This window comes from Elephas maximus, chromosome 3 (genome assembly GCF_024166365.1).
Source record: "Elephas maximus indicus isolate mEleMax1 chromosome 3, mEleMax1 primary haplotype, whole genome shotgun sequence".
Taxonomy (NCBI): domain Eukaryota; kingdom Metazoa; phylum Chordata; class Mammalia; order Proboscidea; family Elephantidae; genus Elephas; species Elephas maximus.
Window position 1 is genome coordinate 28,734,205 of NC_064821.1, and position 14,753 is coordinate 28,748,957.

The window sequence follows — 14,753 nt, forward strand, 5'->3', positions numbered from 1 at the left end:
TCTCCTTGGTGTTTTGGCTTTGGGGTGGGGTGGGGAGTGCTGCCTGAAGAAAATAAACTGAAGTTGGCTGACCAGTTCTATCCAAATTCTCCTTCAAACGGCCCAAGACACACCAGTGTGGAGTGCACATCCCCAGTGGGTAGAGGCCTGTGAGGACTCCAAAGGCCTGGCACACTTGGTGCTGAACTGGGGAAGGAAGGACCGGCTGTGTGGGAGCATCCCCTTGCCCTCCTACCCAGCTTGGGCACAACAGGGCAGACTCGAAGCCAGCAGCACCCCGCCAGCCCTGGCCATCTGGGCAGAGCCAGTGCCGACTGGCAAAGGTGGTTGTGTGCTCAGGCCACCTGTTCCAAGAAGTCCAGCAGCTCTGCTGCACCTGTTTCAGCCTGGGAATTGCCCGGCTGGGGTAGGAGGCCACCCACACTGCCCGTCCTCCCCTTTTCCAGCCTCTTCTACCCTCTGAGCCTTCCCGCCCCTGCTGAGAGACTACTGGTAGGAGGGCTCTTTGGTAAGGGTTCCACTGAAGTGTGGCTTGAGCTGAGCCCCTTCTCCCTCCAATCAACCCGAGTCCCTGGTGGGGCATTGTGTTGACAAATGTGTCCTGGGGCGTCATACCTGGTGACCAGAAGGGGAGCTCTTCACCGTGGCATTCTCAGCTTCAGGGCCTGAGAATGTGGCGGCCTCACTGCACGCTTGTCAGTCCTGCTGCTTGGTCCTGCCCATGCCCAGCAGCTGTGCTGGGAAGAAGGAAGGGCCTCTGGGTGGTCCCCATGACTGCAGCTCAGGCCACATCCTGGACATTTCTGGTTCCAACGTTACCCAGTCTCCCTTCCCCCTAAGGTTTGGAATCCTCCTCTGAGTCACGTGTGATACCAGGGAGACACCACAGGTCATTTGACCAAGTCTCGATTTGTTCTTCCAAGGACCGAGTCAGACCAGTTGGTCTCCTAAGAATGATTATGGTGTTTGGAGCCTCGTTAAAGAGCATCTCCAGGGCCATCATCCAAGCCTGTGACTGCTAGAACCTTTTCCCAGCACAGTTGGGGGAGGTGGGGCGGCCAGCTGTGCTCGAGGCTTTGCTTTTCCTGTCACCGTTGGGGACATCTGAGTAGCAGCTAGCCATGAATGTCATGCAGTGCTCGGATTCCATCTCACTGTAATGTTGACATCCGCTGCGTACGCTGCTGCCGGCGTGCTGCCTGCTGCTGCTTGACACAGATCCAGTGTTCTCGTCCGCTGATGGTGAGTGGAGCTGAAGGCTGGGCCAGCCCAACCAGGCTGCTGTGATGAACGGAGCTGCTGCTCCTCTCTCCTTCCTCTTTCCCTCGGCCTCGGGCAGCCACCTGTGGATGGAGCAAATGAGGCTCCCGACTCGCCCCTGGCCTGGCAGGTGCTTGTGGGTCAGCCTTCAGGGCCCACAGTTGCGGCTTTTCCTTTCCTTCCCCTCCCCCTGCCCTTCCTTATGCTACGCCTGACCCGCTGCCTTCCTGTTTAGGTCAATTCTACAGCAACGGAGGGCATTCTGGGAATGCTGGTGGTGGCGGCGGCGGGGGCGGTGGTGGCTCCTCTGGCTACGGTTCCTACTACCAAGGTGATGACTACAACTCACCGGTGCCTCCGAAACATGCAGGAAAGAAGCAACCCCACGGGGGCCAGCAGAAGCCCTCCTACGGCTCTGGCTACCAATCCCACCAAGGCCAACAGCAGTCGTACAACCAGAGCCAGTACAGCAACTACGGCCCCCCACAGGGCAAACAGAAAGGCTACAATCATGGACAAGGCAACTACTCCTCCTACTCAAACTCCTACAACTCCCCCGGGGGCGGGGGTGGATCAGACTACAACTACGAGAGCAAATTCAGTGAGTTGGCTTCCAGTGCCCCTCGGCCTGGCCAGGGCTCCGGGGCCCAGCGGCTCATCCCGTGGAGTGGCGGACACCCAGCACTGCCCAGACCTGGCGGAGGGACTAGAAGGAGGACAGGCGGTGCTGGCTGCAGGGCGGGTGTTGAGAAAATCCAGGGGGCAGGATCCCCATGGCCCAGGTCTCTGTCGTTCCCTCCCCGTTGCACTCTCCGAAGGCAGGTGTAGGTAAGGCCTCTGTCCTGATGTCCCGGAGGCCATGGGTTGAGGCTGGGGCAGAAGGGTGGAGCTTGCCAGTCCAGGCTGGATGGTTGTGAAAGTGACCTCCTGAGCTTGGCTTTCAAGACAGTGTTGCATCTAGCCCCTAAAAGCCTGAGTGATTTTCTCTGTGGGCTAGAATGTCCTTCCCTGCTAGTGCTCTCCAGCTGCACATCTTCCTCTACTTTACACACTACTTTACACACAGGCCCTGCAGGCTGGGGGTGCACTGGTAGCCTGGCTGGGAAGATCGGTGTGCATTTGGTCTTGCTGATGGAACAGCAGGCAGCAGTGAGGCTGGAGACTGTAAAGATGCTGTGCTGTGTGTGTGGGGAGGGGAGGGGTTGGCCATGCTGTTCCTGAGCTCCCAGGAAGCTTTGGTTGGTTGGAGATGGAGGCGGGAAGGCAAGACAGAACTCTGCTGTTGAACTTGGTGACGACCTGACCCAGGGTGAGGTAACCTGCAGGGCACTGGCTGCCTACTGCACTTCCTCCTTGGGATGGCCTGTGCTCAATTTAAGCAGTCAGGACAGGGAGATCTGCAAAGGCCCAGGGTCTCTGCCACAGGCCTGCCAAGTCCAGCAGTGTACCACAGAGGCCCCCAACCTTCCCCAGCCGTGAGTCCTCCCCGAGGCCCTTTAACCACGCTGTCTTCTCTCCCCCAGACTACAGTGGTAGTGGAGGCCGAAGTGGCGGGAGCAGCTACGGCTCAGGCGGGTCGTCCTACAACCCAGGGTCACATGGGGGCTACGGCGGAGGTTCTGGGGGCGGCTCCTCATACCAAGGCAAACAAGGTGGGCCTGGAGCAGGTGGCACAGCATGGGGGCCATCAGCTCAGAGCCAGCTGGGGCAACGCATTTGATGTGATGAGGGTTGTGGGCCTGGTGCGAGCAGAGTGCCAAGTGGGCAGGGCTGTAGTGTCAGCTGCTCCTCAGCTTGTGTGAGGTGCGAATAGGGAGTGCGAGATGGGGCTGCACGGGGCACACTGGCTCCTTCAGACGGGCCCTGTGAGGACACTGGCTTAGACACCCCAGCTTCTCAGGCCCGTCAGGTGAAGGTGGAAATCCAGACTTGGCTCATAGAATTGCCGTCCTTTCAATGTCAGCACCTGTTAGAAGAAATGTTGACAGCACTGTGAGGCCAAAGCATCTAATGTGTAACAGAGAGTTTAGCCTTGTGGTCAGGGACCCAGGCTACAGCTCCCGCTGCAGACGAGTCTGAGTGGGCAAGTCATCAGTTCTGCTGCCCCATACCAGGGTCCCACTGGTCCCCCTCTGAGGGTGATGGTGAAAGCTGATGATGCGTGAAGGGTACTAGGCAGAGCTGCTGGCCAGGACCACGCTCGCTGGTGTTGGCTGGTGTTCTGAGCCCTGATTGCCCAGGCAGGCCCGTCCCCTTGCCTCTAACCCACACCTCTCTCTCATAGGCTACTCGTCACAGTCGAACTACAACTCCCCCGGGTCCGGCCAGAACTACAGCGGCCCCCCCAGCTCCTACCAGTCGTCACAGGGCGGCTATGGCAGAAACGCAGACCACAGCATGAACTACCAGTACAGATAAACCCCTCCCTGTGGGGTGAAGAATTGTACCGTCCTTACACCCCATCGGAAGATTCAGTTTTTTGCATCACAGTTAACATGTCAACCAGCTCCTCCAGGCCCTCTCGCCCTCCCCCTCCCTGGTTCCACGTTGCCGTGTTGTGAGGTGCAGCTGGTCACTCCCGTGACCCATCCTGTGACCCATATTTAGCCGTGTTTGGGACTCCGTGTCTTCAATGGTTTGTTAGTTACCATCACAACTTTGTCCAAGTAGAGTTTTTTGAGTTCTTGCAGTTAAGTATCCCTCTGTCTATTTACAATTGGTGTTAGTGTTAACTCAGTTTGTCTTTAAATAGTTACGGAAGGGATACAACATCTGTTAATGCTTTTGTGAAGTGAGTTAAACGAGCTTTCTGTATTTTAATGCTTTAGTGTTTCAGTTTTATAAGTGAAGATTTTATTTTAAAAACCAGTGGGAAAGAGTGGGGTTTTCTTTTCGTATGTCTGGATCATTCAGGCAGTACATCTGAATTAAGCTGAATGTAGACAAATAAAAAAAAAAGAAAACTCTCTGCCCGTCGTAGGCCTGGGGATCTGACCCGCTGGCAGTGTCATGGGCAGAGTCTTTGGCTTCGTCCCGCTCGAGGGAAGGCGGGCTGGGGGGGCGGTGGGGGCAGCAGCTAGTCCCTGGTCAGGAGACAGGGTCCAGCTCCAGGCCTCTTGATGCCTTTAGTCCGAGGCTGGCAAGGGCCAGCACCCCGGTTTAGGGGCTCACCGTCCTCCCTTCCCCATCAACCCAAGCTTGGAAGTAACGGGTCTTCTGGACTCCTTGTTCCATCTGGCACCCAGCTCACAGTTCAAAGCAGTCTGACAGTTGAGGTCCGATCACAAAATTCGGGCACGTGTTGTTTTCTGCTCTGTGAATCCCTTTGTGGTTTCAAATGCGATTTCACGTCACCGTGGAGTAAGAGTTTCTCATAGGCTTGGTACTTCCAGTGGTAGGTGTAGCCTGACTTGAGAAGGGCAAATTGAGTCTGGTTCAAGCACTCTAGGACCTGGGCGACACCAACATCTCTGCTGGGGATGGGGCTTGGTGTCTCCTGCCGCCACAACCTTGTCTCTGTGGGGCTGTCCTTGCTCAGAAGCTCACACTGGGGAGTGGTCAGCTCTGTGCCAGTGGTTCTCAACCTGGGCGGCTTTGCTCCCCAGGAGACGTTTTGCAGTGTTTGAAGGACATGTGTCACAGCTAAGGAGTGTTCCTGGCATCTAGAGAGTAGATTACTGAACGTTCTACTCTGGATAGAACAGCCCCTGCCACAAAGAACCTTCTGTGTCAAAGTGTCAACAGTGTGGTGGAGGAAAAGCCCTAGCCTAGGGCAGTGCTCCTCAACTCTGAGTCTGCCCTGCAGACGGAGGTAGCAGTGGCACTTGGATTGGCCTTTACCCAGGCCTGGGACTGCAGCTTTGTACCTTGGGCTGCCCTATAGGGCCTCCTCTGAGCTTGCCAGCTGCCTGTGGCCTCAGCTGCTTCTCCATCCTCTAAGACCAGGCACCATTCTGGGTCAGCACCCTAGGTTGCCCCTGGCCTCATGCTTGGTTAACCATGGCCATCAGAAGTGAGGACTGTTTTTTTACTCAGGATCATCCAGTGGTGCAGAAAATCAAAGCGTGCCTTCACGGGATGAAGTTTGTCATCTTGAGGGAGAGAAGTTCTGCTACAGCAGAGGAGGCCCAAGGGCCCCCTGTGTGGGCCACGGCTCAGGTGGTCCACAGCACGAACGTTCAAGCCATCCTGAAGCCCCCCTGTGATCTCAGGACCTTTGATGGAAAGTGTCCATGACCTGTCTCCTTTCTCAGACATGTCCAGGGCCTTTGACAAGAGACTGCCGCCCCTCCCCCAGGAGACAGTGGGTACCTTGTGTTTGAGACAAGAGGATACAGGAGGGAACAGAGTCATTCAGACCTGAGGAGCAGCACCCTGCCCCACCTACCAAATACTTTGAAACCGGACAAGCGCTGGTATTCTCCACACGGGCCTTCTGTATAGTCCGTTTCCCAAGCAGCAACCACCACTGGGCACTTTCTGAATGCAGAGACACAGGAAGGGAGTGGGAAAGGCTGTCTTGACCTGCAGACAAGTCCTCAGTGTGCCGGGACGTGGTGGCAGAGCTTTTTGTCCTGGTTGGCTTGTCCTACTGAGGAGACTGCCCGTCTGAAACCACGGGCCTGGCCCACGTCTCTCTGAGAGCCAAGAAGAGTTTTATTAACCTGAAAGTGGATGTTCAGGCAGAGGACAGTATGAGAGGAAGCAGCTCACAGCCCCGAGTCAGGAATATATGACCACGGTTGTATGGGGTGTGTATATGACTTTCCTAAGGCTGCTGTAATGATTCGCCACAAGTTTTGGTAGATTAAAACAACAGGAATCTATCCTCTCAGTTCTGGAGCCCTTCTAGTCCAAACTCAAAGTGTTGCCAGGCTGGTTCCTTCTGGAGTTGCTGAGGGAAAATCCATTCTTTGCTTCTGGTGGCTGTGGGCAATCCTTGGCATTTCTTGACTTGCAGCCGCATCACTCCAGTCTCTGCCTGTCTTCACATGACCTTCAGCCTGTGTGTTTCTGTGTCTCAGTGTCTCCTTATAAGAACGGCCTCTTAAATCTTCGAAGACCGTATGTCCAAATAAGGTCACATTCATGGTTCCTAGGGGTTAGGGATAGAGAGTGTCTGGGGGACACCATTCAGCCCACTACATAGTGGAGTGAGGATTTCTCCCCCAGCTGCAGGAGGTATATAGTCCAAAGGTACCTTCCGCGTACCAGGCCAGCAGGTTGTCAGCACAGCCAGCATCAATGTGGTCAGGCCTGTGGACGGCACAGAACCAGCATCTGGGTGAAATGGCAGGTGCTTATTCCACGAGTAGTTTGTGAGCATGGAGCCCTTGGTACCCTTTCTCCACCCGTGATGCAGCCGCCCAGCGGCATCATGCCAGCCCTCAGGTCCTGCCACCCAGGAACTTGGGTTCAGAGAGAAGGCCTTGGCAGTGGGGTGCATCACACTTTTGAAGCTGACAAGAGCCGTCACAGGCCTGTTGCCTTCCATGCACTTCTTCAGTGAGCTAGTCAGCATGGGTTACTTGGGTGGGTAACCCAAGTGACCAGGGACACAGCCACGTTTGAAGGAAAGGTAGAAGGACCCCATGACCGAGGGAACACGCTACAGGACCCTGGTGGTTCTGGGTTAGTATCACTGGACGCCCAGTTGTTCATCTACCCTTCTCCCTGGTAGAGAAACATTCTCCTTCAAATCACTGGCCACTCTTGTGTGGTCTGCAGTGCCTGCTCCACCGTGTCCATTCTCCAGGTGTGAGTGCTGGGCTGCAGTACCCTATGCAGTCCTGTCCTGGGACCGCTAGACAAAATTCCAGAGAAGTGCACAGCTGTCCTTGGGAGCCTGCATGCCTGTTCTAATCCGTTCCAAATAAAATGGAGACCTCACTTCTTTATCGTTTGATTTACTCAGGGTATGTTTATTGGGTGGTGCAAACCGGTTAATGCGATAACTGAAAGGTTGGAGGTTTGAGTCCACCCAGAGGTGCCTTGGAAGAAGGCCTAGTGCCCTACTTCTGAAAATCAGGCATTGGAGGAGCGTAGTTCTTTGATACACATGAGGTAGTCGTGAGTCTCAGGTTGACTTAACAGCGACTTTTTAATGTACCAAGCCCTGTGCTGGCCGCTGGGAATATGAAAGCAAACCTACTCTCTGACCGTGGAGCTACCAGTCCAAGGACCTCCAACAAGGCACTAAGGCTCCTGTACCAGTTGTGGCAGGGAGTGCAAAATTTTAGAGTTAGGGGAGGAGAAGTTTAGAGGAAAGTCAGGTGGCTGAACCGTTGACTGCAAAAGGCAGGAGTGATAAGAAGGGTGGTTGGTCAGCAGAGGCCATCCCGTGCAGGGTCCTGGCAGCCTGCAGAGGAGTGGACTTCTAACTTTTATCCTGAGGGCAGCGGGAGCCCTCTGACAGATTTCTGCTTCAGAACAGCTGCTTCTGCTTTTGAGCAGAGAATAAGTGTGGCTGAGGGTTGAGTTTGAGTCTGGGAGACCAGCAAGGGGGCTTAAGTTCTGGAACTGCTGTTTTGAATTTCTGTTACTTAGGTGTCCACTCAATTTGGTAAGCAAACAGCTTCCAGGCCAAAAAGTCGGAAAAACTGCATGGCCCAGAGAGGAGGATCGCCTTGCCTCAGGGTATGAGGGAATACTAAGAATGGCCACGCAGGTCACTCCTCCAGTATCACAAGATGCTAGGAACCAGCGTCTTTATCCTGAAGCTGGCACCCAGGCTCAGTGTACTTGGCACCTGGCACGTGAGGCAGTGAGATCACAGCGGGATTAGTACAGCTCCCTAATCCCCAGCCGGGTAAACTAGAGAAAACGTTCTCCAGGCTCCTGGGACCCTCATTTCAATGTCAGACGTGTTCAACACTTGACTGTTTCCCGGGGCTCTGGGTTCCTCATTCGGTGTCCAGGAGTCCACCACCTGCCTGCCTGTCTGGGCCCCAAGACCTCGGTGCCCTCTCCAAGTCCAACCATCTGTTGTCCCTGAGTCGATGCTTATTGATAGCAACCCTGTAGGACAGAGTAGAGTTGTCCCAGGGGGTTTCTAAGGTTGTAAATCTATCGAAACTGCCTTAAGTTGACCGGCTGAGTGGCTGGTAGGCTCAAACCGGACCTTTCGGATAGCCGCCCAGTGGTTAACCATTGTGCCACCAGAGCTCCTTGCCAACCATCTAGCATCCAGTTCTCGGGGCTCCCCTGGGCAGCCTCGGGGACCCTGGCAGAGAGGATTGGAATAATCTGCGAACATGAATCGCAGCCGCACATCTGAGGGTCTTGTGCAGGGCCTCCACGTGAGGCCCTCAGAAACCTCCCTGCTCCGCTTCTGCGGACAAAGCTACTACCAAACACCCTTTTTGCCTCCTGCGCCCAGTCCGCAGGCTCCGCCCCCAAGGCCTCTGGAGGGTAAATTGGGCCCACGTGGTCAGTGCGCAATCAGCTAAAACGACGCTTTGGCTGGTTGGGCGGCCTTGGGCCGCCGCTTCCGGATCTCTAGGCAACGCCTGGCGCTGTCCGCGGTGCTGAAGCCTCATCCTTGTGTCACCTGGGACGTCAGAGCTCCGAGCGACCCAAGCCCTCCCAGCCATTGTTCTATCGCCTATCACCTCTTTTTCGCCACCCCCTGGAAGCCTCCACCACTGGACGCAGGCAGGCTTTCTCCCTAACCTGGTGCCACTGAGCGTTTGCTGTGTCCCCACCCCTCAGTTTTCCACTTGGCGATAGCGGTCACGTCCCTCTACCTCCGCCAGGAAGCCGCTGCCTTCCGTTTAGCCCAGAATAAAGCCGTGGCCCACAGGCCCTTGCATGACCTCGCGCTGTCGCCTCCCACTCTCATCTCCCACTCACTCCCCTCAAGCTCCAGCCACACCGACCCGCATGTTGTACTACCAACAAACCAGGCAAATTCCAACCTCAGCCTTTGCTGTTAGTGTTCCCACTCCCTGGACTGCTCTCCCTCAGACTCGAAATGGCTCCTCCCTTATCTCCTTAAGGCCTTAAATCTCACCTCAGAGAAGCCTGTCCCACCACTTTTCTTAAAATCGTCGCTTCCCAAACAATCCCTTCTTCCTGCCCCTGTCCGCTTTATTCCAGAGCACTTGTCCCCATTTGACACATCATACAATTTACCTTGTTCACTGCTGTGTCACCTGCAGCAGGAACCGTGCCTGGCACTGAGTGCATGCTCCATCAGTATTTGTTAAATGTATATTCGTCCGTGTAATTGAGCCCTGTGTATCTTCACAATGACCCTCAGCCCATTTTAAAGATGAGGGAACCAAGGCTTAAAGAATGGCAGTCACCTGTCCAAATTCACATGGCCTCTGAGTGGCACAGCCTGAATCTGCTTTCAGGTTTCTTGCCCCTGCTCTGTGCTGCCTTGTCCTTCAGTTAGGAGGGCCATATAAAAGGGTGGCTTCACAGAGCACTGGCAGAACTGAGTTTCAAACCCTGTTCCTTCATTCCTGGGAGTCCCTGGTTGGTACAGATGGTTAACATGCTCAGCTACTAACCAAAAGGTTGGAGCTTTGAGTCCACCCAGAGGTACCTCGGAGGAAAGGCCTAGTGACCTACTCCCAAAAAATCAGCCATGGAAAACCCTGTGGAGCACATTTCTACTCTAACACATATGGGGTCACCATGAGTAGAAGTTGACAGCAACTGGATTTACCGGTTTTCAGACCCTATTTTAAACAATTCATTTGTTTAAAAAAAAGGAGGGGGAGTGCATTTTAAAGACATAGTTAAACAAACTAGGTATTAGAAGATTTTTTATTTGTTTTAGTGGTGATAATGGTATTGTGGTAATGGAGAAAAAAGAAGTCTGTCAAAGATACATACCAAAGTATTTATGATGACATAATACAATGTCTTGGGTTTGTTTTAAAATATTAGAAATGATGGATGAATGAAATGAGGTTGGCCATGTGTTAGTAATTATTGAAGCTGGGTCATGGGCACAAAGGATTTGTTGTACAGTTATTGCTACTTTTGTCTATGTTTGAACAGTATGTGACAGAGTAAGTCAGGAGGCATAGAGATCTCCCAGCGGGGCAAAGAACCAGGCTTGGAGGCTACACAGTGGGAATACTACCCTAAAGCTCACCCTAGAAATAGACCAGTGAAGAAACCCCTGTCGTAATGGCTGAGCAGAGACTATACCTGACTCTGCAAACCTCACCATGGCTGGACGTTAGAGGGAACTAGATTTGCTGCCACCTGTGAATTTTCCTGTGTGTAGCTTTACTGCATCTCAGAAATTTTGAGTTGGCGTGGTCTTATTGTCACTAATCTCTGTAAACCAGATGTAGTTACTTACAACGCAGGCCCGGATGGATTCTGTCCCAGGAGAGTCTGCTGGTTCTTATCACTGTCTTAATTCCAAATATGTTTGGTAGAGCCAGAGCCTTGTACCCTCTGCCTGGTTGCAGAGGAGGCTGGGAACATATCGGCACTGGCAGTGTCATGGATTGAATTATGTCTCCTAAAAATATGTGTCAACTTGACCAGGCCATGATTCTCAGTATTGTGTGATTGTCCACCACTTTGTCATCTGAAGTGATTTTCTTACATGTTGTAAACCCTATTTGTATGATGTTAATGAGATGGGATTAGTGGCAGTTATGTTAATGAGGCAGGACTCAATCTACAAACTTAGGTTGTGTTTTAAGTCAATCTCTTTTGAGATATAAAAGAGAGAAGTGAGCAGAGTGACTTGGGGACCTCATACAACCAAGAAACCAGAGCCAGGAGAATAGCATGTCCTTTGGACCTGGGGTCCCTGTCCTGTGAAGCTCCTCGATGGGAAGATTGACGACAAATACCTTCCCCCTGAACCGACACATAAAGAGAAAGCCTTCCCCTGGAGCTGACGGTCTGAATTTGGACTCCTAGCCTCCTAGATTGTGAGAGAATAAATTTCTCTTTGTTAAAGCCACCCACATATGGTATTTCTGTTATAGCAGTGCAAGATGACTAAGACAGGCAGCCTCTGTCAAAAGTGGCAGCCTCAGCCTGTTTGATACTCCCAAGACACAGGGAGGGGGTCAGATATTGGGTGGCCAAAAAAGGTAGGGAATATAGCAGCTTCAGAACAGCAAATCTGGACAACCTTTAATCCAATCAACCATTAATCTAACCATGGTATGGCCTTCCAGAGTCCAGAGAATCTCCCTGAAACTTCAGGTACCCCAGAATACTGAGCAGGTCAGAGCTCCATGGGAGAGGTTATCTTCATGTAAAGGACAAAGACTCTCAGATTGGATGGAATAATGGGATACAGTTTGAAACTTAAACCAATGGGTCTCACTCAACCATGACCTGCATATTAGAATCGCCTGGGGCATTAAAAGAACAATCTGATGACTGAGTTCTACCTTGTTATGGATTAAATTGTGCTTCCCCCCCCCCCCAAAAATGTTATAATCCTAATCCCTTTACCTGTGGATGGAATGCTGTTTGGAAATAGGTTTAGTTTGTTATGTTAATTAAACCATACCCAAATAGGATGGGTTCTAAACCTATAAAAAGATCAGAATAGACATGCACAGACATGGGGAAAGACACACACCACCTGATGATAGAAGCAGATGTATCTGTAAACCCAGGAACTCCAAGGATTGTTGGCTACTAGAAGCTGAAATAAACAAAGAAGGACCTTTCCCTTAAGTACACTACTGAATTTGGACTTCTAGCCTCCTGAAGAGTGAGAAAATAAATTTCTGTTCTTGAAAGTCACCCACTTGTGGTACTTCTGTTACTGCAGCACTAGGTAACTAAGACAAGCCCCCAGAGATTTTAATTTCAGTTGTGTAGGGCCTGGCCTGGGCATTGTTGTTAGTTGCTGTCCAGTTGCCTCCAACTCATGGCAATCTTATATATAACAGAATGAAACATTACTTGGTCCTGCGCCATTCTCATAATCTTTTGGTATGTTTGAGCCTATTATTGCAGCCACTGTGCCAATCTATTTTATGGAGGGTTTCCCTTATGTTCCCCTACCCTCTACTTTACCAAACATGATGTCCTTTTCTAGTGGTTGCTCTTTCCTGATAACAAGTCCAAAATAAGTGAGCTGAAGTCTCACCAGCCTTGCTTCTAAGGAGTACACTGGTTGTACTTCTTCCAAGACAGATTTGTTTGGTATATTCAGTATTCTTCACCAATACCACAATTAAAACGTGTCAATTCTTCTTCCATCTTCCTTTTTCATTGTCCAGATTTCACATGCATATGAAGTGATTGAAAAGACCATGGTTTGGGTCAGTTGCACCTTGGTCATCAAAGTGACATCTTTATTTTTTAAGACTTTCATGAGGTCTTTTGCAGCCTGATTTGCCCAATGCAATACATCATTTGATTCCTTGACCGCTGTTTCCATGGGCATTGATTGCTGATCCAAGCAGAATGAAATCCTTGATAATTTCAGTTTCTTCTCCTTTTATCATCATATTGTTTGCTGACCAGTTATAAGAATTTTTATTTTCTTTATGTTCACGTGTAATCCATACTGAAGGCTGTAGTTTTTCACCTTAATCAGTAAGTGCTTCAAATTGTCTTCATTTTCAGCAAAAAACGTTTTGTCATCTGCCTATCTCAGGCTGCTAATGAGTCTTCCACCAATCCTGATGCCATGTTATTCATATAGTCCAGCTATGTATGAGATTATATAATAATGTCTAATTTGTGGAGGAAAAAAATCCAAGCAAGATATCAAACACTGGACAAACAAGGCTCCTGAGTTCTGATTTTAATTTTTTAGTGGCCTTGTGGTGTTTGGGATCATGGTAAGTATTTGTTAATTTCCACTTTGTTAAGTATGCATCTTAAGATTGCTAGAGCATTCACCAAAATAAACACATATAGCACAAAACTTCTAGTCCAGTAGTAGGAAAAATTAATTGAGAAAAATTAAAGAGGGAAAAATTTTGACTGATTCAAAAGAAGGCAAGAGAGGAGGGAGGAGAAAAGCAATCCAAAGAAATGATACAAATAGATAGTCTATAAGAGTATGGAATCATATGCAAATATATCAGTAATCACTGTAAATGTAAATGGACTAAACTTGTCAGCAGAAGGCAAAGACTATTGGAATGGTTTAAAAAGTACAAAATCTAGCTCTTTTGTTTTCTAGAGATGCATCTTAAACAAGGTAGAAAATTTCAAAGTCATAGGATGTACAAAAATATTTCAGGGTTATCATGTTAAAACAAAAATAATATTAAGGCAATAATAGATATTGATTTAAATTTATTTAATATATGATTTGCAAATCAGGATGATTTTTCTGACCAGAGTCAAAAATGTTCCCAAGAAGAACAATCTTTCAAAGATTCTTATACTCCAGCCTGTTGTTAGTAATTATACATTGCCATGGAAACAGAGCCAGAATAGCGTTTACATAACTCATGGACATGCAACATTTTCTTGAAGAACAGCCCAGATAATTACTGATTTACCCTAGAATATAGATTCTAGTCTGATCTTTGGAGTTGCTGTTTATGAAAACTGACTGCTCATAGGTAATTCTTCAAAAGATCACAATGTCCAAGGCAGATGTTGTTTACTAATTAAGACAAGTTTTCTCAAAGTTTAAGGTTCATCTCAGGGCGATAGTTTAGGTGGGTCATTTCAACCTCCATGGATCCAGAAATCTGTATTCCACAAGTATTAGAAACTCTGTTTCTCACATAATTCAAATGAAGCAGGAGTAGTTACTGTAACATCAAAAACACACACACACGCACAAGCCGATAGGCTATGGTGATAAAGGAATGGAGATTAAAGAGAAGGAAGAAAGAAAGAGGAGGGGGAAGGGGGAAAGAACGGAGAGAGGGAGAGAAAAATAAAGGCCTTACAGAGATTATGATAATAATGTGCCATCATCCAAGGACTATGAATAACTCAATCCTCTGCATTTGAGATCCATAAATAGGGAAAGAAAATGATATGAGAATATTAGGAACGACTAATACATTTGACAATTCAGATTAAATGAAATTTAGAAAAATACTACTTACCTGAAGTGACTTGAGAAAAAATAGAAAAACTAAATAGTCCTTTATAATCATTACTGATATTAAATTAGAAGGTAAAAAGATTCCTTCAACAAAAACAGCATAATCAGATGGATTTACAAGTGAAGTCAATACAATATGCAAGAAACAGAAAATTCCAACCTTGCACAATTTCTTACTGAGAATAGAAAGAGCAAGAACACTTCTCAATGTATTTCGTGAGGTTAGCATAATTTTTTAAACACCAAACCCAGGCAAAGACAGTGCAAGAAAGGAAAATTACAGACCAATATAATTCATAGTACCAGAAAGATGTTTACCTGTGTTTTACTGACTACGCAAAGGCATTTGAGTAACAAATTATGGATAACATTGCAAAGAATTGGAATTCCAGAACACTTCATTGTGCTCATGAGGAACCGGTACATAGATCAAGAGAGAGCCATTTGGACAGACAAGGGGATACTACATGTT

General features: G+C 49.4%; 1 protein-coding gene across 5 annotated transcripts in view; it reads left to right on the forward strand.

The window, feature by feature from the left end:
- The window catches only part of ILF3 (interleukin enhancer binding factor 3), a 40,096-nt gene extending 32,947 nt beyond the window's left edge, over positions 1-7,149 (forward strand). For 4 of the 5 annotated variants that reach the window (XM_049876882.1, XM_049876883.1, XM_049876879.1 and 1 more), the window contains 3 exons: positions 1,496-1,861; positions 2,784-2,912; positions 3,545-7,149. In XM_049876882.1, the coding sequence (XP_049732839.1) occupies positions 1,496-1,861; positions 2,784-2,912; positions 3,545-3,678 (629 nt within the window). In that variant the 3' untranslated portion in view covers positions 3,679-7,149. The remainder of the gene's footprint in view (positions 1-1,495; positions 1,862-2,783; positions 2,913-3,544) is intronic. The other variant, XM_049876881.1, reaches the window with a different exon arrangement.
- The last annotated feature ends 7,604 nt before the right edge of the window (positions 7,150-14,753 follow it).